At 45.5% G+C, this 26,031-nt stretch overlaps 2 protein-coding genes across 2 annotated transcripts in view; both read right to left on the bottom strand.

Moving 5' to 3' along the window:
• Nucleotides 1-8,837, bottom strand: part of LOC119166221 (A disintegrin and metalloproteinase with thrombospondin motifs 7-like) — a 129,457-nt gene extending 120,620 nt beyond the window's left edge. The window contains exon 1 of the mRNA XM_075891662.1: nt 8,602-8,837. Within this exon, the coding sequence (XP_075747777.1) occupies nt 8,602-8,731 (130 nt within the window). The 5' untranslated portion in view covers nt 8,732-8,837. The remainder of the gene's footprint in view (nt 1-8,601) is intronic.
• A 5,288-nt stretch (nt 8,838-14,125) lies between these two features.
• On the bottom strand, nt 14,126-25,977 carry RpS13 (ribosomal protein S13). Its single transcript, XM_037412267.2, has 3 exons — nt 25,861-25,977; nt 20,049-20,259; nt 14,126-14,424 (listed from the first exon to the last, which is right to left on the bottom strand). The coding sequence occupies exons 2-3, from the start codon at nt 20,232-20,234 to the stop codon at nt 14,155-14,157; spliced, it is 456 nt and encodes a 151-aa protein (XP_037268164.1). The 5' UTR covers nt 20,235-20,259; nt 25,861-25,977; the 3' UTR covers nt 14,126-14,154.
• Between the last annotated feature and the right edge of the window lie 54 nt (nt 25,978-26,031).

Here is a 26,031-nt window from a genome sequence, read left to right on the forward strand (position 1 = left end):
CGAAGTCGGGCAAACAATATCACGTGTATGTCCAACGCTGTCCCACCTTGATTGCGAGGTTTAAAAGATGTATAATATGCCAGCAAACTGCCCTACAGTCTGAACCACGTCTGAACCCTTTTAGAGCGCTGGGTAAACTCTAAATACGTATAAGGAAAGAGAGTTTAATGAGATACAAGACGACAGCGGCCAACCTTTTATCTGGTCGGCCAAAAGTACGGCACGTAAAGAAGGTGGAACTCTGACCAATACAGCACCCACTGCAGGGTAGAGGACCGGCCCGCAAATCCTGCCTCGTCTCGCCGGAAACCATTCAAAAGCATCAGTTCTGAGATTCGCGCGATCGCTCATGATTGAAAGAGGAAAAAAAAAAAAAAGTCGTGGACAATAGAAAACTTCGGAGCGAAGCAGAACAATAAGGAAGCGTTGATTAGCGACGGCCAGCGACTGGTGGGCACAGAATAAAAAAAAAACAAATCGCAGTGAGGACAAAAGACGAAGCGACTACAAAAGGAACGCGCCTGATGAAAAGCCTATGCCGCGGTCCCCGACTTTCTTCTTCGCTGTCCGCAGCATCTCTTGACAGCGGCGTATAAGGACGAGCAAAGGGTTCCCCGACGACAGCCTAATAGCTCTGCAATAACATTATACTGGAAGCCGTGATTGGTTTTTCCACCGGGATTCCACTGTCTGTCCCGAGTCGCGGAGATATATATTGTGCCGGGGAATTGTAGCAGGAAGTGCACACTTCGGAGCGCACGCGGTGTTAATGGTATTTTTTGCAGTTTAACGCAAGCCGAGTGGACAACTTCGCCGTCACCGGAAGTCACACGGTACGACGAGAGAAAAGAAAGAAAGAAAGAAAGAAAGAAAAAAAGAAAGAAAGAAAGAAAGAAAGAAAGAAAGAAAGAAAGAAAGAAAGAAAGAAAGAAAGAAAGAAAGAAAGAAAGAAAGAAAGAAAGAAAGAAAGAAAGCATCTTGCCACAATTTCCTGTACACAATGAAAAATAGGAACTTTGCTTGCTGAGGCGTTTCGATTGTTGTGGGCGGAGTTCTCGTTAACTAATCTTTTCTGCCGCTTTGATTTTCTTTTACCATGCACACGAAGTTTATCGCGAAGTTAACCTTTACACAAAGCTGATTCCAGACTTGAACAAAAAAAAAGGGGGAAGTAAGCAGTAATGAAGTACATGTTGAAGCCTACGTGAAGCGAACTAAGCTTAAAATGTTAATTAAGCTGAAGATGTGAATGGAATACACAACTTGATCTACACAACTGCACTGCGTGCAATAGCACTTACTTTCTGAAAACTGCGAACAATGCTTGTAGAAAGACTGAAGAATGGCGTTGAGATCGGGGTATCTGCATTGAAAATCACATGGTACCTATCTAATTATTATTGAAAGATTCCAGACCCGTTGAGTCAAAGGGACGCAAAGAAACTGTGACGAATTAGCAAACCACGGGTCAGTGCCTTTTCGACATCCTATATCAAAAAAAAAAATTGAAAGAAGCTGGAAATTTAAAAAAAAATGAAAGAAGCTGGAAATCGTGCACTATTCCATTAAGATATCCACCTGATTTACGAATATATTCGCGAGCCGACAATATGAGTGTAGGTTTTACGTCGTCATTTATTCTGCTACGGTCGTTGGCGGAGTCTATATACATTAGCCTACACTTGAGCATGCGAAGCCAATAAGATAGAAAAAGAAAACCACGATTTCTTTATTTGTTTGTTTCTTTTCATGTTTTACAGGCAAGCGATTTCATTCGAAAGGTGCGTTGCAGGGAGGCGGGAAATATATGTTCTTGTTCAAAGGAGTAAGTGGTTCCCCTGTAATGATGCCAGTTCAGAATAGCAGCGGGATAAATTTCTTAAACCAGGTGTCGTCAGTACACATCCCTCATGCAGTTCTATAAGCATGCCGCTCCAGCGTTCCCGACAAGCGTGTTCGGATCAGTGCAGTGTGGATGACACAGCATGATGGAGGCGTAAATGTCTTCAATAAGGCGCGGTTACACTAAGCCCGCGACACTTCACTTCTTCGTTGGTGCCGGGCGAATGTCTGCGACAGCTGCCAGCGACAATGCAGACGTTGAAATCAAGCGGGGCGCACAGCTCTAAAGGGACAACGAGAAACAAGATCTATAGCTAGAGGTCACGAAAGACGAGCTCGCACTCGAGCGCCACGACGACAGATGTCGCCGTCGTCGGCGGAGGTGTCGTCGGTGCAGCATCGCGGACACCCAAGCCACCGGCATTCTCTCGAAGCTCCCGAGCCGCCATCATCTAGCCTGACAAGACTCTTTTAGCAAGCTACCAGAATAGAGTACGCGAATGCGGTACGGTACAACGGTACCACTCCTACTTTCTAGCTCGTTGTGCTTTTGCCGTCCCAGCAAAGGTACACCTATATACCCAAGAAACAACATATTCCCACTCATTCCTGTCTAAAACTTGCAAGGATTGGAACCACCTCCCACAATCAGTTGCATCCATCACCTCGCCTTGCAGTTTTAAAACATCGCTCGGTGTTGGAAATGTAAACGTTTGATTTTGTTGTTAGTTTTCTTGTATAATCTACTGGCTGTATAACATACTTGCAGTTGATAATAGTTGCTTTCCAGTGTTTAATAATGTTCTAGTGTCTTGTCTATGTATTCTTTTCTTTAACATTGTTCGTCAGTGCCCGCTCCCCTCTGCAATGCTGTAAAGCCCTGAGGGTACAATAAATAAATAAATAAATAAACGCTTTTTTTTTTTTTCAAAATTATACGGAGAGGTTGCCACGCACCATTGGTGTCTGTCATCATATATGCGTCGTTAACGAAGAACCTGTCGTTCGGGGGACGCACTTTCACTGGAACCGGGACAACGAGCAAAGTAGAAGAAGCACTTCTGTGATACTGTACCGTATATGCGTAGTGAGTACAGTATTTCCGTAACGTGCTAAAAGTCTCTAAAGAGAACTGGACGGGTTAATGTTTCTACCAAATTAAGGTACGCTAAATAATCGGAACATAGCAGCACAATATTTCGAAATACAACCATTTCTCCTTGCATCATCGTCATCATCATGACCACGCCCACTGCAGGCAAATGCCTAACACGTGTTCGACCAATTAACCCAGTCCTGTGCTTGCTCTTATCCCCACAAAACTTTATCGTATGCAAGCGGTCCGTGGTTCGAATCTTGGTACCACGCAATTCCCCACGATATAAAAAAAAAAACGGGGGAAAATTCGCATGCTGACGGAATAGCATGAAGAGGACTCTCGACATAGGTGACTAATGCTGGTGGTGCAACACCTCATCAAACAATAATCGGCCACTCTGGTGCAGTACACGACCACTACCCAATGTGGGAGTTTTTCGCCTACTATAAAAGGCCATATTGCAAAATAATTCTGGCGGAAGAGGTCCATGAAGCGATTCTCACCAAAAGAATAAAAAATAAAAATAAATAAATTAAAAGAAACAGAAACACTTGCGAAAAAGCTTCATACTTAGTATTTACAAAAAAAGTAAGCAGGATATAGCGTGCAAAGTGCGGACAAAAAGAAAAAACTAAAAATATTTGTTGACACCTCGCTTCTTTTTCGTCGCTCGCTTTTTAAAAATTTTCTCCAAACATTTCCAGACATTTCATTAAAATGCACTATAGGTGCACCGACCCAGCTTCTCGAGAAAACGCACGGCAGTACTTTGTTTCAACTTTGGCAACGGAAATCAACAAAATGAAAAATGAGGGCGACGCCACCGAATCTTGTGACGTCAGGCTTCATCGACGAGAGTCAATATTGCCCAACCCGGAGTTGGCCATGCATCCACACGCACATTGCGCGCGATAACGAACGTTCTAGACAACATCCTTTGACATGTTTCCACGCTGTTATCTCCAGCGGATTGAGCTGCCGTAAGCACGCGGAGATTAGCAGCTTAGACTCGTGTTGGTGCGTCGTATACATGAGCCAGTTGGTTGGTAACAGTGGTTCTGATAACTTTTTGTCCCCACCCCGAAACTCGCCGCTCCTTTATAAAGTATTTAACTAAACTCTCTCTCTTTACAGAAAACTGTGCAAAAAAAGAAACTGATAGACAGAACTGCAAATACAATTGCTGACATGAATTTTTTTTTCTTTAATGAAAGAGGAGACTTCTTATGTACGAGCGTTGTCGCACGAAGCTACAAAGGAAATTGGTAAATTGTCGATTTCGCAGAAAGAAAGCTTCGCAGTGGAAGTTCTTGTCCAAGATTTGAACTCGGAGACAACGCCAACGATTGACAGTTCTTCCTTTTCATCGACGGTTTTTCACTTTAGAAGCTTACGATGACCCGATATGCCACGGGATTCAGGTGTTTTGTCCAATACATCACTTTCGAACCAATTAGGAGTTCACTTTAACTTGCGCGCCATAAATCACAGGGTTGACAAATTTATCGAATCTGTCACTCAAACTTCGATGTGGTCAAGCGCACTGACCGGTGTCCAGAGTACTCGATAGACACCCGGTCTTGCCAACGGAAGTCTTTTTTTTTTCCGCAGCGATGTCGCCTTTATTTACTGAGTGCGCTTCCCACTGAACAACAATGTTCAGAGTGAGAGCTACCCTTTCAGGAGTGTCCAGCGCTCGTCATTTATGTGCACTAAATATTGTCCATTGTAGCAGCTCCTCAGCGTAAACTTGTACAATACAAGGAACAGTAAGCTTGTCTCAACAGCTGTTCTTTCTCTCTTTTTTTCTGCTTGATAAGAAGAATGTCCCCGTTTGTGTGACACGAAGGTGAGTTATCCTGCAGAGCATAGGAGCGCCAGGATATGCACCGGATACTGGAACATACCACTTAAATCTCACGACAAGCTTCACTTGCGTAATAATTATAACTCTACACTCTGCCGAATGCACAAGTGCTATTTTAGCAGTTCGCCCACCCTAGAAACGTTCTACTTTCCGTTGAGCGCAGGGTACGAGGCCGCACTTGGATGTAGTGGTGGGGACGACTATACAGGGGAAGTTACGACGGTAGTCCTCACAATAGATTTCAAGTCTGTAAGACTGTGTATATCATAGGCGGAGAGTACAGGGGGCTAGGGCCTCCTCCGAGCTGCCTCATGGAGAGCGCAGAGCCTCCACCCCCCCCCCCCCCCCTCTACGTGGGCCCGGGAATTTTTTTTTCCGAACTAGGCTTAGGCTCTCATCCACCACCAACGAAGAGTTGGCCATTCTGTCTTGCAGTTATTCCATGGAGAACTCCTTTATGCCCGTTCCTTTTCCTTTCAGGCTTTTAAAATTTTTGATGCCAGTTTTAAAATGACAAGTACACTGTATTTGGCATCAGGCTGAATTACCACATGCAGTGAACCACTCGATGGACATGCGTATACCACTGGACATGCGTATAGAAGACCTTTTGCAATCAATTTTCACGTCACATTAAAAGAGGCAAAAATGATAAAAATTGTACCGTTCCTGAGTAACTGAGAGTGCTGATGGAGTCAAGGAGATTGCAAGGTGAAAGAATATAAATTCAAGCGCGAGAACTGCTCTAATACACCTCATTAAAGTTTAATATGTTTTTGAAACGGCGAAGCTCAATCGGATGTTCGAGAAGGTACACTTGGGGTTTATTCCAATGCAACTTAGCAACCGACCCACCGAGCAAGCAAGCACCGCGATTCCGGGAGCTTCGTTGCTTTTCGGTTGCCTTTTGATTCGAGCGCTGTACAGCGCCGTTGACTTTTCAACGAAACAAGCCAGGAGGACGTGATTCTTTCTCTACTTGAGAACGTGTCGCAGCTTACTGGCACAACTGTTCGTCCAACTGCAGGACGCCAGCGCACCGACTTCAGCATAGGGCGCCAGTAACGCAGGAGCAGCTCACTTGGGTTTCCTTTTTAACTGTGCTCGGCGTTATACTGCCCCTGTGTTTGTTTGTTTCCCTGGGATCATGGCTCACAACTACTCGGGAGGATTGGCCAAGAAAGCGTAGTGAATTTTTTTTCTGTGAGCATTATAACTATGTGTAAAAATGAATTTGTATAATAATGTGACTAATGTAAGAAAAACCACATAAAAAGAGAGTAAAGAAAAAAAAATGGAAAAGTCAATTTGACAAATTTTGATATTTCAGGTGTTGTGATCACCACTCAGCTGCGTTTACTTCACCTCACCGTTCAGATTAAAAAAAATTTTTAGATACTAAATAATAATTATTTTATTGAAGATCACAATGGTATACATTTGGATGCCTGAATATAATCGCAAACGGCATTGAAAGCATCCCTGTGCCAATGTCCCAAAATTGAGGCACCAAAGTTTAGTGTTGGTCGGTGATGATCTTCTTCCTTCATTAATAATAATAATAATAATAATAATAATAATACAGGCGAACAATTTTTTATCTTGTCGCCGATACAGTATAATTAGAAATGAGCTTCGAGTTCTTCCCTTTCTGAAGATAGGTGTTAGATTGACGGCGGAAACTGTACTGAACTTAAGTGCCTCAGTTTTGGGACATAGCCACAGGGATGCTTTCAATGCCGTTTGCGATTTTAGTCAGGCATTCAAACGTATTGTAATTTTTAATCTAATAACCAATATTGTGTATCATAAAAAAGTGTTTTAACATAGATTCCGAGTGGTTAGGTGAAGTGAACTGTATGGTCATCTCAAAAGCTGAAATATCAAAATCTCTCAAATTTACTTTTCTATTTTCCGCCTTTCTCTGTAGTGTTTCTCACATTAGTTATACTTCAATATAAGTTCATTCTTATACATAGTTGTAAATCTCACAGTGAAAGTACTGTATGCTTTTTGGCCGATTCCCCTGAGTGGGTATGAGCCATAATTCAAGAAAACAAACCTAAGTTTAACTCAATTTTCGTTATAATGGAAAGTGTGGCCAATCTTTTTTGTGGGTATGAGCCAAGATCTTTTAGGCCACAAACTAACAAACAAAAAGGCTCCTTCATTTCGGTCAAGCCGGTTCTTCTTTTGAACTAGTTTCAACTGCGTGAAACCCAGTCACGAAAGTAATCAAACTAGTTAGGACGCTTGACTAATGAAGAGACGCTTCAGATATCTAGGTTATTGCCAATAGTTACGATTATGGTTCAGCGATCGTGCATAACTGAAATTCCAGGAAGATAGGAAAAAAAAACGAATAATACAACATGTATAGCCAGAAGTTGTAAACGCATCGAACTAAAATGAAAAAAAAAAAAGAATACGCACGCGTGCGCGCATGAACGGCTGAGAGTGTGCCAGGCAAATTTGAATCTGCGTGTCCACCATGTGCAAATTTCTATTTTTACAAATTTTGGCGTAGTGTGGTTAAAAAGATTACCTTACAACGCGTGGCGTTGTGGTGACTGGAACTACGCCATTTTAGGTTCTCTTTAACAAACTCATCTCGATTATACACGACAGTGCAATCAATGCTTTTGTGTAGCGCTGATCAGAATACCATGCAAAAAGTTCAAAGTTAATATATTGTCTCCTCAATATGATAATTAATACTACTAATAAAATTCCACGCGAAAGTAACGCGAAAAGAGCTCGCAATGTGGAGACTGTGCCCACTGAGGTCAAAAGTAGTGAAATGGACATCGTCGTTCGTAAAAAAGCGTAATAATTATTCCCCGAGTTTCTGGCACCCTTTTATATCGCACGACCTCTGAAGTGATCGCCGAGGCCAGGTTTTATCTAGGGTAATTTAACGGCAATATTATCTACCATAGAGTCAAGCTTGACACCGTGAATATGGTTGCGAAACATACGGAAAACCCATACAGGAAAGTTGGAAGAGTTTCGCAGCTACCCAATGCAGCGAATAACGGCGACCGGCATAATAATAGGAACATTCATATCGGTTCATGCCGCTATTAACAATGTAACTGTCGGGTTGAGTAATAAGGAAGCAAAACAGAATAAAGTGACGCCACTAGTCGTAGTTACTCGTGTTACCACAAGGCCGCACTTGTGTGTCACTCAAGAAGACGTACCAGCAAACGCGCACTTTATTAAGACAGGTTGAACTAGAAACGACTTCGAGACAACACAGAACTCTTCAGAGTTGCTTGTCGGCATTTCAATTATGTGAGCGGGACCGTGTATTATTAAGTCAGCTGAGCCGGAAGTGCTTCGTCGGCAGCCAAGTTACTGATACTTCTGGAGTTCGTTTTCAGTTAATACAGCTCTAACGAAGTTGAAAGAGCCGATCTAACAAATAGGCAGGCACTCGCAGACCCTGGTGGTAATAGGTAACTGTCCCACCAGCCACCAGTTGCGCCACTGTTTAGTTTTCACTCGCGGTGCATCCGCGCTCCAGCATCCGTGCTCGGGACGTCCCAGAGGTAATGCAGGATTTAGCCGCGATGACTCCAAGTAAGGACCGGAGGAATGCGACACATTTTATTTAGCGCAGTCGGCGGCAGCGTCAAAAGAGCGCTGCTCGCGCGACAAATACGTCCGCCGACACAGGAGCCGTCAACGCGGTCGTTTTCGTCTGCTCGGCGCCGGCGAGAGTGAGATCGGGCGCAAACTCAAACAGGCGCACGTGCGCCGCACGCACGCAATCGCTGCTTGCACTCACCTCGAACGGAACGCTGGTTGCTTGCCCGAAAGGAAAGCGTCGCGACTTGCGGGGAAACAGCGAACAGGAGGAGCAGTAAAAGAGGCAGCAGGCACGGGCCGCACGCGGCCTGACATCGCAGCGACAGCATCGGGAGACGACGCGGAGCCGGCCCAACGGTGCGCGACTGAACGGGCGCCTGCGGTGCCGGCGGGACGGGCCGACGCCGGCCGGGAGAGGGTCACGCCGCCGGACAAGAGCCCGGCCAACCAACACCACGCCGGCGGTGGGAGGGGCCAGCCGTACCAACAATGGCGGCCCGTGACGTCACAAATGTGCCGTCGCCGCCGAGACACCTGTCGGAGGAGGCGGCGGCCGAGCGGGCGCCCGCCCGTGGCGCCGCCGTCAATCAAGCGGCGCGAGGGGTAAACAGTTTCGGTTTCAGGCGCCGTCTGCGCGGAGCCATGGCTGCGGTCGCCATGCCGCCACCGCTGCTCCAGACATTCATTACGACGGGGGGCGAGAGAAGCAATTTCCTGCGCTCCCGCTGGGCCAAGTTCACTCATCCGCTCAACTGCTCACCAAAATAAACGCGGTCCGGTCCAGACGACGCGGACCGACGACGCCTGGCCCATTCCGCCGTCGGCCGTGCAAACATTGCGGCGATGATGATGACCTAGTCGGGCACCCGCAGGCGCCTACACTCGCGCGGCGTCACGAGAGCCGGCGACGACGCAACGCCAATGATTCTCCCCCCTCGCTCGGGGGGCAATCGCGCTTGATTCGGCGCCGCACGGCTCGCACCTCCAGTCACGTCCCGCACATTCTTGGAAAAAGGGCTCCCCCCTCCCCGCCAGAAGCTTACATCTCCGGTTAACTGCGTGCCCGGACTCGCAGAGCAAAACGCTCATTATACGCTCAGGTGCCAGCCCTGCTAGGCGATAAAATTTTCTGCGGGGTTAACCTAGTTCAAGGCGAGACGCGCACCACTGCGAGTCAATAGGCACCCTAGAGGCTGATGAGGGCACTTAACTGGCGCCAACAGAAATCGAAAGCAGAACTAAAAGACCAGTGGGTCAGAGGTGAGCTTTCTAAGAAAAGAAAAATAGCAGGACGTTGACGGCACGACTAAAACAGGCACGATCTCAAGCTTGCCAAAGGGGATATTTCATTTACATTTTAATGAGATTTCAACATCCTTATTCTATCTCCAAGATTCAATAATGGCATTCGCAGTTTTTCCACGCACATGCCCACATCATTTAGCCTTTCGTTTGTGTGCCACTTTGAAAATTTTATTCGCTGGATTTTCCCACATTGTGCACTTCCGCAGGCCTAACGCCCACAAAAGAAAAATATGGCATTGGCAATACCGAAATCAGTGATGAAATTTGTTCGATATATATGTATGGCCAGATATATATACAAAAATGTGCGGCCAGCGACAACATAGTTCAAGCTCTTCAAACTGTCCTTTTAAATATGTTGTTCACTGGCCAAAGTGAAGTATACAGTAGACTCAGTAAACGGAAATGTATTAAACAGAACTACTGCTTGAATGAAACTATCACCTCTGCAATGCTTGGTTTCATGCTTGTATTCTGCACCCATGTTCATTTCTCAGTTAAGGGAATTCCTGTTAAATGGAACACATTTACCCACTCCCTTCAGGTTGTGTTTACTGACAGTCTACAGTGATTGGGAGGGGGCATTTGTACTCCGATGAGGCCACTTTCAGGTGTAGTATTCGCAGTGTAGAAGTGAACATGACGTAGCTATCCTTTACTTCTGTATGTCTTTTATCGGCACTGCTTTCACAATACATAGCACACAAGTGCAGTCAAATTTATATCAATGCAGTCGCCAATAATTGATAAAAAGTGCAACACTACTTGGCAATGGGCTGTCACCCCAAGTGTGATTGGCTTCTCTTGTGAACACCTCTAGTGTTCGCACTGGTTGCTCAAGGCACAATTCAATATCAATACCATGACATGTTTTATAGCGCACCACTGAAATGCTGCAAGAACCAAGCAGTGATGTTGTGCAATGTTTAGCCAACTAGCAAAGTTTTTAGCAAGCATGCCCCAATTAATGTAATGTACAGGTATAATCAATGCCACATAATAATTGTTGGGGTTTCACATCCCAAAACAACAATATTATTACGAGAGACGCCGTAGTGGGGAGCTCCAGACATTCTGACCATCTGGTGTTCTTTAACGTGCACCTAAATTTAAGTCCATGGGCCTCGAACATTTCCGCCTCCATTGGAAATGCGGCTGCCGCAGCCTGAATTCGATCCCTCGACCTGCTGGATATCATAAATTTAATTAGCATGTGTGCCATGATAGGCACCTCGCTATTCTTTACAAATGCACATACCAAGAGCAATATTTCGAATGACAAGCAGTTTGGATACTGTAGATCAGCCTAATAAAAAAGTTCGATGATTAAGGCGAACACTTTAACTGAAGGGACAAGAAAGTTGAATTTTGCACAAGGATCGAGGGCTGCATGCCATCAATAGAAAGAATCTCTTGTGCCCATGGCATGCAATTTTCCCTGCTTTCATAAATCCTTTGGATAAACTTGAAAAATAAAGGCAAATACAAGTAAGCTTTCCAGCCTATAGCCTTTATTATTTAAAGCTTTGCTACGGTGCTACTTGCAAGCGTACTGAATACCTGAAGTACACCACAGCAATTAACCTTGTATCAAGTTGTCTAGCTGAAGCAGTTCCGACAGGTAATGTTTGAAACACCTACACCATACCTGTTCGTTACATCAGAAACAACTAAATGTGCCACTAAAGCACCCGTATTTTTTCTTTTTGACGTGTTGTTACAGCACCTTACTACGTCTTAACAGTTACACATACCTTGATACAAGGTGCATAGATATGCATAGGGTTCCCCTTCGGAGAGGGGCCAAGGTTTATCACAGTGCCCCTACTTCCTAATAAGACAAAGCCCCACACAGACATTCCCCCTCCTCTACCCTCTCTTGCACACGTCTACACTCATTGGTACTCTCATACCTGCACAGAACAGCGAGAAGAAATTCACACTACGAGGGTACACCTGTGCTCCATGAAGTGTTTCTCCAGAAAACCATGATTGAAGTAAAATGGTTGATAGCCACTTTGTGCATCTGGTAAGAATTACATAAGTTAGACTAATCACCCAGACGTTCGAGTTGCCAGTTGTGCTTATAAGCGGACTTGAACTTCTTTTTTCACCGAGTAGCCTGCAGAATTTTCTAGACGCTTGTCGCCATTTTTTGCGCTTACCAACATTTTCCCAGCAACTATAGTTATTTTAGCAACCATCGAATTCGCCAATAGCCCATTTGTTGACGACTATGCATAGTTGAGTGTTGGAAGTGAATCGTACGTTGGGGGAATCAAGCAACGTTAATCATACACTGGCAAACGTGGATTGAGACTACCTCGGAGACAATGCATAAAAGTAAATATATGATTTTGTTTATAGTTGTGCATATATCTCGCTGAACAAAATGACTAAGGTATTTTTGAAATTCACCCTTGCATTTCAGTGGCATTTATTATAATTAAAACATTTTTAATGAAAGAAAATGAATTAAATATCTACCTCTTTTGGTCACCCAGACATCCACAAGTGCTGAATTTGCACTACAGGCGTCTTTCTTGAAGACATCATTGCATGCTTAGGAGTCGTGTATATGTACAACCAACGCCTCCTAGACTTCCCGTTCCTGCCTGATGAGCGCGAAACGCCAGTCATCTATGGCGGCGCTGCCTACGTAGGGGTAAGGGTCTTTGTACTTGGCCTTTGAGATTGGCAATTTTGCCGTTTGCTACTAATTTAAGAGGATGCCTTGTATTAAAAAAGTTGCTTGCTGAATGACAGTGTCACTTACGTACGGTTAATTATAATTACGTTTACGCCTTTTTAAAACTTCTTTACGTTATTTTTGTTGCATATAAACTCCAAAAACGTAAAAACCTATTTGAAGACACCCCTACTTGAGTGGCGCCACCACCGTAGTTCCGACGACCGCCGCTTCCCAAGTGACCACTGATAATCCGGCAGGCACGGGAAATCTAGGAGGCGTTGGTACAACCAAACATTGAAGCGCTAAGTAACTGGTCGTGTGTAGAATAAAGGCACACTAGATGAACTTCGACTAACAATTTTTCTTATAGGACTTTTAACAGCAAGTTAAATTTAAATTTCACATCGAAATCTCAGCAGCTGGATGTCACTGTGACAACACAGACATCTGCCTGTTATACCACACATTTGATAAATAAAACTTTCCAACACTTGCTATGACAAGTCAGTTTTCTAAGAATATCATGCAATTCTATAAATAAAGACACATGCAGAGTTCCATCACAGCAAGCATGTGCGAGTGTCAAAGCATGCATTTCTTTTTTCATGCACTTTCTGGCCTACAAGCATTAAAATCCAGCAAGCGCTTATAAAAATTTTTACATTCACAATTCAATTATACATGAAGTGTGCAGAACTAAATGTGCACATCAAAATAATCACAATGTGCTATAAGAGTAAACTTTCTGCAGTTCTCTCTTATTTACCGCAGCCATGCACAGCAGAGAACCCTAGAAAGACTATCGTGGTGTCATAGCATATATTTTCAATACCACAGCCCCCTAACAACTTTGTTTCTATATTGAGGATGTGGCTTTTGCATTGACATGTCGTCATAGTGGGTGTTCTGGGGAGACAAACTTGCGACATTCTAGCAGCAGATCTGTCATCTACTTGTAATGCCCGTAAACGACCACAAATGAATTGTCATGATCCCAACAGCAATTCATGCAATTTACACAGCATGCAGACTTGGTGCACGTGTTCATTTGTCAAGATAAATGTCCATTGTGGTGGGGCTGGCTTGCAGAGCTCAGCGATGAGAACGTTACAAAAGAGGCGAAACATTCTCAATGTGTTATCTGAGCCCTAGTGTGGAAAGTGCTAGCAATGCACACAAACGAAATAAAAATGTTCCTTTTGCTTTGTCTCAAAATCATGTCAGTACTTTAGGAATAATTGATTGATTTGTGGGGTTTAACGTCTCAAAGCTACTATTTGATTATGAGAGACGCCGTAGTGAAGGGCTGCGGAAATTTTGACCACCTGGGGTTCTTTAACGTGCACCCAAATCTGAGTACACGGGCCTACAACATTTCCGCCTCCATCGGAAATGCAGCCGCCACAGCCGGGATTTGAGTACTTTAGGAATAGTCGAGTGAAGTCTGCAAAAGCTGTCAATACATCGACATATATTGCTGTCCTTTCATACACTCCTAAGGATTACTGGATGTAATAGAAAGAACAAGCGTTAGAAATAACACATCGTTCATTGAAAGCAGGTGTAAAGCAAAATGATTTGGAAGAGCATGCACTGCATTATCGGGCTGTCACTAAATACGCCTGCCACAATATGCTACCAAATGTGTGTAAAACTGGCCTGTGTGGAACTAGCTTACAAGAGAACATTCGTGCACTGGATACCTAGACAAGAACGACACAAAGGCTGGCATGAAAGCAATCTTTTAATGGCAGCTCAGGCAACAAGGGCCGAAGCTGTGGAGGACTCGTACCTCCAGGTGGGAGCCAGGATACGCTTTGCCTTGTAGTAGCGCACCAGCCTGTGGATTCGGCTCTCGACCAAAATGAGACGGAACTTGGAGTCGCGGTCCTTGCGGTTGCGCTCTAAGTGCTTGCGGATGGCCACAGCCTTCTTGATCAGTGAGTACAAGTCCTCTGGAAGGTCAGGGGCTAGGCCCTTGCCCTTCAGGATGCGCAGGATCTTGTTGCCAGTCACCCAGCGCACCTGCAGTTGCCAGGAAAAGACACTGAACTCAACTTACCCATCACGATTAAAACACGTACCATATTTCCTTTTGTATAAACAGGGGTGCAACAGCCAAAATAGAATTTGGAGCAGCAAAATGTTACTTTTGAAACACTAAAAATCGTATCTGGAGCAGGTTCTAGGGAAAAACATTAATTTTTTTTTATCACGAAAACCAAGTTTAGAGCAGTATCAAAAGAAGGCTTACATTAAAAAAAAAGATATGTACAAACCATTCAACATACCCTAAATCGTGCAGAGTGAATATGAGCACTTCTATCTCAATAAAACTATTTTCAACCACTCCACTCCGCCAAAATGATAAAGTCCACATTAGCATTTGCCTTGCCGGTCAAATCCTTTGGCAGATTCTGAGGATTCAAATGTGGATCTGCCAAGCTGGCGACCTTAGGGGGTGGGGAAAAAAAAAACAGACACACTGTTCTGTTTGATTTTCTCGGGGCTGCACAAATGTTAAACAGTGCTCCACACAATTGCCAGTAACTTTTTTAGACGTCAGCGATCATACAAGTAATTCACAATTATGCTGCATATACACACATGACTAACTGAACAAACTGTGATGTGACCAGTGAAAATGCCAATAGCCCCTTAAAACTTAAAACACTTTTCCACACGTCTCGGTGTTCTGCAGCAGTACACTGAACACCAGGACGCAATCAGTGTACATCGTACTAAACATTGAGCAAAAAAAAAAAAAAGGTAGCATCACATGACAATACTGAAGCCCAGGCCTACAAATGAAACTGGGGCATGCTGGGAATGGTTGACTTGAAGACACTAAGCATGCACCCTCCTAGGTTTTTTTTTTCTCCTCCAGTCATGGTGCCGAGTGCCATGTGCAACAGCTGAGTGAAACTTTTCCTTGGGTCAAAACGAACCCTTTTTATTGATTTAACTTCTGCGAGGACCAAAAGCAACACTCAAGGAAGATGGCAGAATGTGTATACCCATAAGTGCAACAAATTAATTGTAGTGCCCAGTATAATGAACATTGTTCTAGTGAAAACCATTGTACTTACAGCATCCTTAAATTTGTGCATGCTTTTCAATAACTTCTTGGCTAAAAAAAATTTTAAAAAATTTGTTCTACTCTGTAAAAAAATTCAGGTCAGGAAAGGATATAAACGTGGCAAAGAAATCGTGCAGACAGCATTAAAATAAGGAGGGAAAGAGAACGCCGTGTCAAACCAATAGATGATGTATACAATCGAATCCAACTATAATGAGGTCCAATACAACTAAATTTCTGCCACAAGTAATTTTCAATTCTCCGTCACCCTGTCACAGTGAATACTTTTCCGTCCATGTCACAGTGAATACTTTTCCTGGATGTTTCCCCTTGCAGCTTCCATGAAGCCTTTGTGAGTACTACCACATAAAGAAAAGGAGCTTGCCCAGCAGTACCGCAACACCTCTCTAACAACTCTGCAATTTCTCGTTGGCTCATGAGTTCCAGAGCCGGGCGGACACATCGCAACAACTGTGTCTTTGTCAGCGACATGCTTTCTGCCGCCAGACACATAACACATCGCCATTAGGGCGTGTTCATACTTGAGAAGTGAGAGAAAAAAATGCCAGAGCGGTCGAAAAACCATGATAACGCACATCAGAAATGATCACACTCGTTCTGCCCCCTCCCGCCACCTCTGCATCACTACCTTGACAATTAATTTGAATTTGCCTGCTTTCTGAGAACTGAAGTTTGTACAGGATTCTAGTTAATCATGCAAAAGGCCGCTGCGATAGCTCAATGGTTAAAGCATCGAACTCGTTATTCAAATCATGCAAAGTAGTGAAACGAAACAGCTCACACCTTTCAGCAGTCAGCAGAAACGACACGAGCGAACGCAACGACGGCGGCATATTCAGCCGGCTGTACACAAACGCGAGACAGGTTGGGGCATGCAGACTTGCCGCTGCTGCACCATCTAATTGCAGAGTTCTCGGCGATCGTAATTCAAACCAGGCTCTCAATGACCATGTCCTTGTTGAGGCCTTCAAGCTTCATCGTGCTGCACGGATAGTTTGCGATTTGAGCCTATGTGAGCCACCGCCAACTGCGTTGTCGCCACGTTGAATCTGTGGCCCGCTGGTTAGATCACGTAGTTTTATCTAGCGCAGCCAAGGCCGTGAAGCGGAAAATGGATCCGTCTTCGTGTGGCGGAAAAATGGGTCTTGGACTGATCCTTGCGCGCCGGCCACGTGGCATAGCTTTCAGGCCAGTTTCCAGAGAGTTTCGCCACTTTCGCTCTCTTCGAGAGCCAAGTGTAAACGCGCCCTTAGAATGCTCGGCGAGAGATCGCCCCTACGCCATAATGCGGGCAGTGGGTCTAATGCGCGTGCGGGCTTCAGTAAAATCGTTCTTCAGGAACCTTTGATGCAGCGCTCGAAATGAAAGCACTGCTCATAGTCACTATCCTTGCAATGATGAATGCCACCGGCAGTGTCATGAAGGCACACACATTGCCAGCGCGCAGCAGGTCCAACAGTGACAAAGTTCTGCTGCAACCAATGAGAACACAAAGTGGAGGACAAATTTTTCGGACCCTCAAGGGACCGCGAAAATGTCCGAAAAATCGGGCAGCCCCAAAAAGCAAATGTGCTCCCAAAATGATCACTTTATTGCTTACTATTGAGCTGGAGGGCGGAAAAAGTGATTCATCTTCTTCTGGACCATGTTTCACTTCCGTGCGAGCATATCCGCCCGCATTTCGGCTAGAGTTGTCGTGTCGCTGTAAGCCGACGAAAGAGTTGCGAGCACTTGCATCAGCTCAGCTTGCGTCGGCTGTGTTGTTGCAGGTAAGCTGTCGTCGTCATCGTCGCTCTCTGACTCTGCAAGCACTTGGCGTACGATTTCCTCATCCATGAGGCCAGCGCAAAGTTCTAACTCGCTGTCCATACACACAAACTCGGAAAACGAGACATCTGAAGTGCCCCAAGCAAATCGACCGAGTACGCTTTTCCGTTGTCGAGGCACACCACCGCACGCGAAAGCAAGCGTGGCCGATAGTTCACTTTGAGAGTGCGTATGACACCCTGGTCTATCGGTTGTAGGACAATTGTCGTGTTCGGTGGCAAGACCTCGACGTGCACAACCTTCAAGTTGTTTATGTGTCCGTGCACAGCGCAGTAGTCGACAAACAGCACAATTTTGCGGCCTTCTAGATGAAATTTGCCATCTAGTCTTCTCACATCGCTTTCAAAAATCTTCTGCATTACCCAGGCCTTTTTGTTGGCCTCGTACGAAACTGGCGGGGACTTTACACCTTTAAAACACCTCGAAGCTTTCGACTTGCCAATGACGAGCACCAGCAGTTTTTCTGTGCCCGACATATTGCTACCGATTAGTACAGTAACTCGCTCCTTACTATGCTTCCCACCATGACAAGGGTCACCAGCAAAGGCAAGAGTCTTTTCTGGCATCAGCTTGAAAAAAAGTCCGGTCTCGCCACAGTTCAAAGTATCGTCTGGCGAGTACTGCTGTAAAAGAGACTGCAGCTTTTCAAGGCGGTAGTTCACAACGTCGCTGAGAGCTGCACTATCACTGCAGTTTTTTCAAACTGAAGTCGGAGTGCTTCTTAAGTTTTTGAGCCAGCCGTCACTGACCTTAAATCCTTCAATGTTCATTTGAAACGCCATCATCTCAGCTTTCTGTTTAAGGAGGCCCCCAGAGACTGGAACCTTGCTGGCCACTGTCGACTTCAGCCATACGAGTAGGGCCTCCTCGAGCTTGGGGTTGGTACCTTGGCTGACATTTTTCTGACGACATCCAGTGGACTTTTCCACCGCATCCAAGATCTTCCGTTTGTTTTTGATGTAGTCCGAAAGAGCCCGTTTTGAAATATGAAACTCTTTCGCAACGTCCGCCCGCGATCGGCCACTTTCCGTGACAAACTGGTCTTTTAGTTCTGCTTTCGATTTCTGTTGGCGCCAGTTAAGTGCCCTCATCAGCCTCCAGGGCGCCTATTGACTCACAATGGTGCGCGTCTCGCCTTAAACTAGGTTAACCCCGCGGATGGCAGCTTTTTTCGCAGTCGACATGGTGCCATATTTGCTGCGCTTCACCGGAGCTCTCGAGGCAGACGACAACATCGACGATCCCCTATCCATTATAAATGAGCACAGTTAGCTAGGCAACACGCAGTGAACACGTGGAACATGCACAGACAAACAGTCAGTCGTTGCGTTCCTGTCAATCCAACGGTCACAGCAGAGAAGAAATTTTTTTCGGCAGCGACGCTGATGCGGAAATAGCCTCGATCCAGCATTTCGAGGTAGCCACCCTAGCGGAGCTAAAGGCCGCGCGCACGGCCAGCACCAATTCGAGGCTACTGAAGAAAAAAAGTAAACAAACGATGGCAGCGGCGCGAAAAAATGCTGGCAGTCGGCTCGACTGACGCTTGAAAGTCCGAAATATCGAACAGACCGTCCTCAAGTGTCCGAAATTTCGAGCTGCGAAGTACATTAACTTATAGGGTATGTCCTGGTGCCGGGTAAATGTCCGAATTATCAAGCGTGTCCGAAAACTTGGGCGTCCGAAAAATCAGTCGTCGTCTGTACGTAGTTGTGTCGACGCGATCATGAAAGACCACGAAAGTATGCAAGTATCCAATGCACACCATCGCAAAGCAATTTCAATGCTGCTTGCTGCGGACAAAATCTCGGTAGACGCAATGACAGCAACGATCAGGGCAACGATGCAGTTCTGATGGAACACGCACGGCACCCGAATTCAAAACCGGGAGCTACTATCTCCTGCAACCACTGCACAGGAAGCCGTGGTCGCTATTCTCGATTGTGAATACGCCCCAAAGGTACACAGACAAAGCAGTAGAAGACTAAAGGCAATAAAGCCATAAAACAGCATGAAGCGTTACGACTTTCGTGTTGTTCGCATGCAACAATGATAGTGTGGACCTTTGGCCCACTTGTTCGCGGGGCTGCGCACTAAACACGCTCCAAGGGTAGTCCGAATATTGTAGTTTCTCGTGTACTGGTAACCTGGAAATTTAGCGCAGCAAAAGTAACTTGACATACTTTCCCCGCATAATGGACGAAAGCTGGAAAAAGCCCTTGTGAAGTTAGGAATGGTTCTGCGGAAATTTATCATTACGCCTCTATATCGTGAGGACAACTCAAATTCAAAAGTCACACGAAAAAACAGGGGAGAGAGGCATGTAATCATATTGCCATGTGGTTGTGATGGCGAAGAAAAAACGCAGTTGCTAAAGATAAAATGCTTTGTTGGGCATACTTGTGCCCAGTAAAAAAGCAAGAGCGAAAGCAGCAAGCACAGACGTCTGCAATGCGAACAAAAGCACAGCATGTTTCTATTTTCACATGTCTCATTGAACATTCCAGCAGCATCGCTGGTGGTCAGGTTAGTTCGAAAATAAACTTATCGAAAGAGTCTAAAATAATCGGAAGTTTGCAGATGTTCAGGTGCAGTTTTGTGCAAGGTAGCGGTTGCATATACATAGAAAAACAATGTGTGGCAATTTCATAAATTTGGCCTATAATTCCTCCCCCCCAAACCATAATTATTAGTTTTGTAAAGTTCATGAGGGGCATGCACGTACCTGAGCCACACCATGCGAGTCCCTAAGGATGACACCAATCTGGGATGGGGTGAGGCCCTTCTTGGCCAACTTGTAGATGTGCTCCTTGACATCATCAGGGGTGAGCTTGAGCCATGTGGGCACACTCCGCCGGTATGGCAGCGCCGACTGGGAGATACCCTTGCCACTACAGTGCATACGCCCCATCTCGAATGCCTTGTGTTACGCAACCCTGCAGACAAGTTGGAACATGCTAATCTAACAAACGTCACAACAAAACATAGCTGGCACAAGATGCCTGAGTCACTATAGAATAGTTGCAAGAACTACAGAACAGTTTACCTACACAACGAAAATTCCAGCAAGGTTTTGTTGTTGGGGACAGTGTTGCCAGACTGCTGCAAAATCTTGCAGTTTTAATTGTCCCTACAGTTCTAGCTTTCCTGTAATGTCGTGCAGTCAACTCTCACTGTTTTGCTAGCCAGTAACCCACGTGCCGCTTCGCGGTTCTCAGAATTTTGCCAGCAACAGTGGTAAGCCAGAGTCAACGGGGAGCTTGTTCGTGTGCATCACGCCTTCTGCGATGCTATCGAACCAGTCTACCCAACAAACAACGCGCGTCGCTCTGCATAGTAGACACAGCAAGCACAACTACGTAGGTATTCTACTTAAGAGATGAGATTGCTGTATCGAAATACTGCCCACGATGTCCGAGCTTCTGCGAATCCCTTCAGTTACCCCACTAAACCTGTTGCACGTGGGCATCCTATTTATGGTGCACAATTGAGTCTGAACGCGTGAATTCCCTACTTCCAAAGCACGATGATGTCCGAACGGAACATACCATGGTGAAAAAAAGAGGCTTTGACTAATGCAACAGACACGAGCCATTAATAAAACGGCCGATATTAACAGACTGCGCAGACATGATGGATTACACAGGAACCATATGGGAAAGCTGCAACTGCTGGGGCGAATAAGTCTGGCAACCGACTTGTGCAACACCAAATCGAAACATGCCAAAATGATTTACAAATACTATTACTAATAATTATTATACATACTGTTAACGAAAGGCCCCACGGTTTCTTAGCTAGTGTGCCGCAAGGGCCAACGTCGGGCAGGAAGAATCTAGGCAGTTGCAAGGCAAAAGGCAGCCGCAGAAAACGAAAGGTTTAATTTATACATGTACAAAACGTGGACGAGAAAGCTGCTTTGACGCTAGCTGAGCCGGCCTTTTATAGGGCAAGGAGGAGGAGTGTGCACCTCCGCAATTGACACGCGTGCAGCATTTTTGTGGGACGCACCCAGCATCTCCAAACAAAGATGCTGGTTGTCTCTAGTGTCTCTTGTAGGAAGGCCAGCAAGAGAGGGGGGTGGAGAGAATGCATAGCGCGTTCATAACAATACACATATATAGGAGAGTTACACGTGATGTCCGCTTAGGGTGCCAGCGGCGTTCGCCAGTGCTCCGCGGTGGTGCTTATGTTGCACTTTATCGGTTCTGGCAAACGGCGAGTGAGGCCGTGTACGTGAGTGTGCATAACCCTGTAGTGTGAAAAGATAAGCGTGCAGTTGGGAACGCACAAACCACCAAGATGGACGCACTGCCAATATGACCGCGTGGCGCCATACCTGGGGTTGGGGGGGCATGCAACCCTACAATAAATAAATAAATAAATAAATAAATATATATATATATATATATATATATATATATATATATATATATATATATATATATATGGCTGGGCCAGAAAAGCGCTTTCCCACCCCTCATTGTGCTCGAATTCTTGGGCAGGTAAACTGCCCTGTCGTTTTCGCAACTTATTTATTCAGCAGTTGTAAAACATATTACAGTCCATGCAATACTATGAGCATTAAAAGGATTTTGTTTGACCAAAGCTCAAGTTTTCTTAAGGTGGTGGGCCACCTTCAAAAGTCTTTTTTTTTTTTTCGCGAAATAATATTTTTGTTCTCCCCTTCAACAACACCTCCATTTCTCAATAAAACCCTGGCTGACTTGTCCGCGTCCTCTGCGACGCTTTTCTCGCAATGAGCAATTGCACCGCAGAGCGCTCAAGTTTGCAGGCTGTCGACAGGTCCTGCCACACTGGCCAGCTGCTCTCCGTGACTCAGTGCAGGAATGGGCGGCTGGCTAGGCAAAAATAGATGTTCGGTCGTGAGCACAACATACACTGCGTAGATAACGAAGAACAGCTGTTGATTTCAGGCACTAGTGCAGTAACACATGCCTAGAAACATGCATCTAAATTTTAACACGGTCGAATGCTACCAACTGAATGTGACTATGTGCCGATGGCAAAGGTGTGTTGTGTGAAATGATATGATACTTCGGCTTTCCTGCTCACCACCGCAGCATTTATGGACACAAATGCAAGCTAAAGCACGAATTGCTGCGTAGTCCCTTACCTGCGCCGCGCACAAGTGTATATACAGCAGTTAAAGAACCGGGACAATGAGCGTATCACGTATATTATGCTACCTGCCGTTGATGAAACTCTTCCTGGAGTGCTTTACTGAATCACTGAAAAATCTAAGAGGCTTACTGATTAGGGTGGAAGCATACGAATTCGAGCGCCAGAAAAGATGTGGACCATTTAGAAAACCCCAATGAAGGATGTGTTCGCATGAGCCAAAGGGTGACCACAAACACTGCCAAAGCTTACTACTTAAGAGTTTTTATAAAAACTCTAATGTTGACTCGAGCGAACAGGTACAAACATTTAGGTATAAATTTTGCGAGTTGTGTGTACTGGGCTGACAGAAACCTCGTTCAGCGTCCCAATGTTAAATCGCTGAAAGCAAAAGCAATGAATCGGAGAAACATGGCAAGTGCTGCGCAAAACACGCTCGCAGTTCTTAAGTATTCACCTAGCTGGAACAGCTGTATAATAAACCATACAAGCAAACTTTTTTTTTGCTTCTCTATGGTCAGTTATATCAGTTATATGAGCGTGCAACAAGAATCATACGTGAAAAAGCCAGGACAAAACAAAAAGCAACCGCAAACGTTGCTTATTTGTTGTAAGATACGTGTTAAAACTAGTTCAATCAGTGTACAGACGTGTAAAAGTCGAGCGGCTATTGATGATGAACCTCCTAGCACAGGGGCGCCAAAGGAAGGACACTTGGAGGAGAGCACGGCTCTCAGATACCACTGAAAACAGCGGTTCACTGGTGCCTTCCGCGGACAACACTGCCCGCTAGAGCGGCGGGCGTCGAGCAACAGCAGCGGCGTATGTGAAACGAACGCGTGTCTGCGCGTCCCACCGCTCGTCGCTGCCGCTTGTTCGCTCGCATGTGAAACAGGCTATAGGGTTCACTTCTTTGAAAATCTTTACGCTTCACCAATACGTGCGCTGAAAAACTGTGTACGTAGAATACTATGAAGTAAACAAAGAAAAATTTATTCTTAAAACCTTTGTGACAGACAGGTCGAGTGAGGTCAGATCTGTAGCCTCGAAAATTTGAATAGTGCTAAGGTAATACAACACATCTGCCCAGTGAAACACAACATAAAATGCAGATCTGTGTAAGCAAAATAGGACGATGCATGACAGAACTAGGCACTCAAAAAATTACATTTGTAATGCTGATGATTACGCTCGTAATAAGAAAGTGGCCTTTTCGCGATGGCAGTTACAGCAAGCTGGCTCTATTCTTTGGTGTACAGCTCGAGTATTCAAAGCCTTTCGTCTTCAGGCACTCTAGCCATGCCGCTTCTAAGAACTAGCTCTGCCGAAAACGCGATCAGCGAGTAAATACGCCCCCAGCTGTGGCATTCTGTCAAAGTGATAACGAAGCCCATCACTCCCGTAGCTTGGTGTTTGTGCCCAACAAAAATGTAATTGTAAGCTTTCCAAACGCAGTTCGAACCAGCCAGCCGCTTTTGATAACAGACATGGGAATCTATGGTCGGTGAAGCGAGCACAGCAAGCTTGTTGCTACCGTGCGCCGAGCATAGGGCGGGGAAGTAGCAGACGACGCGGGCGAGTACGACCCTTGCGATTCTGCGCGCATGCTCCACATTTCCAAATCTCGCCAGCAGTTGGCGCCCGCGGACCGCCGGCCACGTGCTCACGTGTTCCCCCTAACAGTGGACCGTACTGTACATAGTAAAGGCAGAGTTTCCGCCCGGGTCTCATGTCAAATCTAATCTTTCTCGGCTGGTGCTTCGGACGCCGGGCCCTTTGGTTCTCCGTGTGTCACGTGATGACGCACGATAAAGAGGGATATTTTAATGCGATAGTGTTAGAGAGCGTGTATCGTAAAAATTCCGCCATTTGTCCATCTAGCAGAAAACACATCATGCCTTTCCAGAGGCGTTGATCAAGCAAACAGCACACGCTAAACAATATGCTGCCATATGTGAGGCATTATGACTCTCTTTACGGCCTCCGAAATGGCGAACGCACGGCGTGTATCTTGGAGGCCACGCAACTTGCTTTAGATCGAAAACCTGTATGTACCATTCGCGCGCGCGCGAGTGTGTGTCTGTGTGCCATATGTGGGACATTGTGAAAAACGTGTCTCGACTACAGCAGAGCGCCGTTCTAGCAGAGGGAAGTGGCCACACTGCACAGTTGCTTATCAATGGGTGCCTGCGGGACATTCATGTCAAGTAGTGCCCCACAAATAACGAGTCATAACGATGCTAACGTTCAAGCACGAGCGACTGGGAGAACTACCCACACTGCCTTATCTGCGACACTTCATGCAGCATCTGTGTCAACTAGTGCTCGACGACGAGGGAGGCCCCGCATGACCGATGGCGGAAAAGGCAGAGAGCACGGAGCACGGCATGCTGAGGCTATGCGACGGAAGCGGCGGGAGAACTTCCATTTGCTGGCTGAACAGAACGACACAAAAACGACAGCGGCGATGGAGCTTATATGGCTCCGCCGTTCAAGCACAGGAAAGTGGCCACACTGCACAGCTTTGCTCGTCGATGAGTGCGGGCGGGAATTCACGTCAAGCAGCGTTCCACAACAAGTAGCGTTCCACAACTAACTAAATAGATTAAATAAGACTACGGCAACAGTAATTTAGCCACAAATAAGGCGTACGCAGACGACTGAGATTGCAAAGTTATAACCATGTGCGAAAGAAGAGCACCGAGATATCGTCAGTCAGTTGAAAGCTAAAGCTAATATGTCATCCCCTCTCTGCAATCTTCCAGCTACACCATAGGCTCGGAAGGGAGGCTGTTATCATAACCGCCAGTTAAGATTAAATACAGACTGTAGTGTTGGTTTTCCTTTTAATCCATCCTAGAAACCGATTGACAAAACAACCCCTTCTGAGAAGCTTGAAACCAGACCAACTACTTTACAAATTATAGCGCTTCTCATATGGAACGATTACGATTACGCCAACTCTCTGATGTGTAACAAATTTCACCCTGTGGACAGCTTTTGTCGGCTCGCAACACCTAAACTCGACAGACGTAATATTTAGGGTTAGCACCAAGCAGCACAACTGAGCACACATCCATACTTGCACCTCTAACGTCAAAAGATAAGTCAACAGGCACTAAAAGGCTAATCGCGTTTTTTCTCTGTGCTAATAACGTTAACTTAAAGGAGCACTCTAATAGAAATGTACACCAGCTAAATACAAGAGTTGAAGACGACGTCGCAAGGCCGGCCTGACGGTGCTTAGGCCTATGTGACACTCCGAAGATCATTTTCACGAGACCGTGTAAGCTACATTCGTCGAGAAAGTGGCTCACTCTAACAATTGAAGGCAATTCTCTATTATTTTTCTCAAGTTAACGATAATGGGCGAGCAATATTAAAAGACTACTTACAGCGTCCGATGACACGCGTGCTACACGCTCAAAGTGGTCGGCGAAAAAGAGTTGTTGCCAGACCAAGCTCATTTATAATCCAGTAATGCCTAAAATGGTCTAAATGCCAAAAAAAAAAAGTGTTTGAACAATGCCAGTGCCTTTTATTATGCAATAATGAACTATTACTTT

Source organism: Rhipicephalus microplus, chromosome 1, assembly GCF_043290135.1.
Source record: "Rhipicephalus microplus isolate Deutch F79 chromosome 1, USDA_Rmic, whole genome shotgun sequence".
In the NCBI taxonomy this organism is placed as follows: Eukaryota; Metazoa; Arthropoda; class Arachnida; order Ixodida; family Ixodidae; genus Rhipicephalus; species Rhipicephalus microplus.

Excerpts from the sequence above, each read along its gene's own strand:
- RpS13 (XM_037412267.2), bottom strand. The coding sequence starts at position 20,234 with ATGGGGCGTATGCACTGTAGTGGCAAGGGTATCTCCCAGTCGGCGCTG. Across the intron at positions 14,425-20,048 it reads ACTCGCATGGTGTGGCTCAG|GTGCGCTGGGTGACTGGCAA; the intron begins GTACGTGCATGC and ends TGGCAACTGCAG.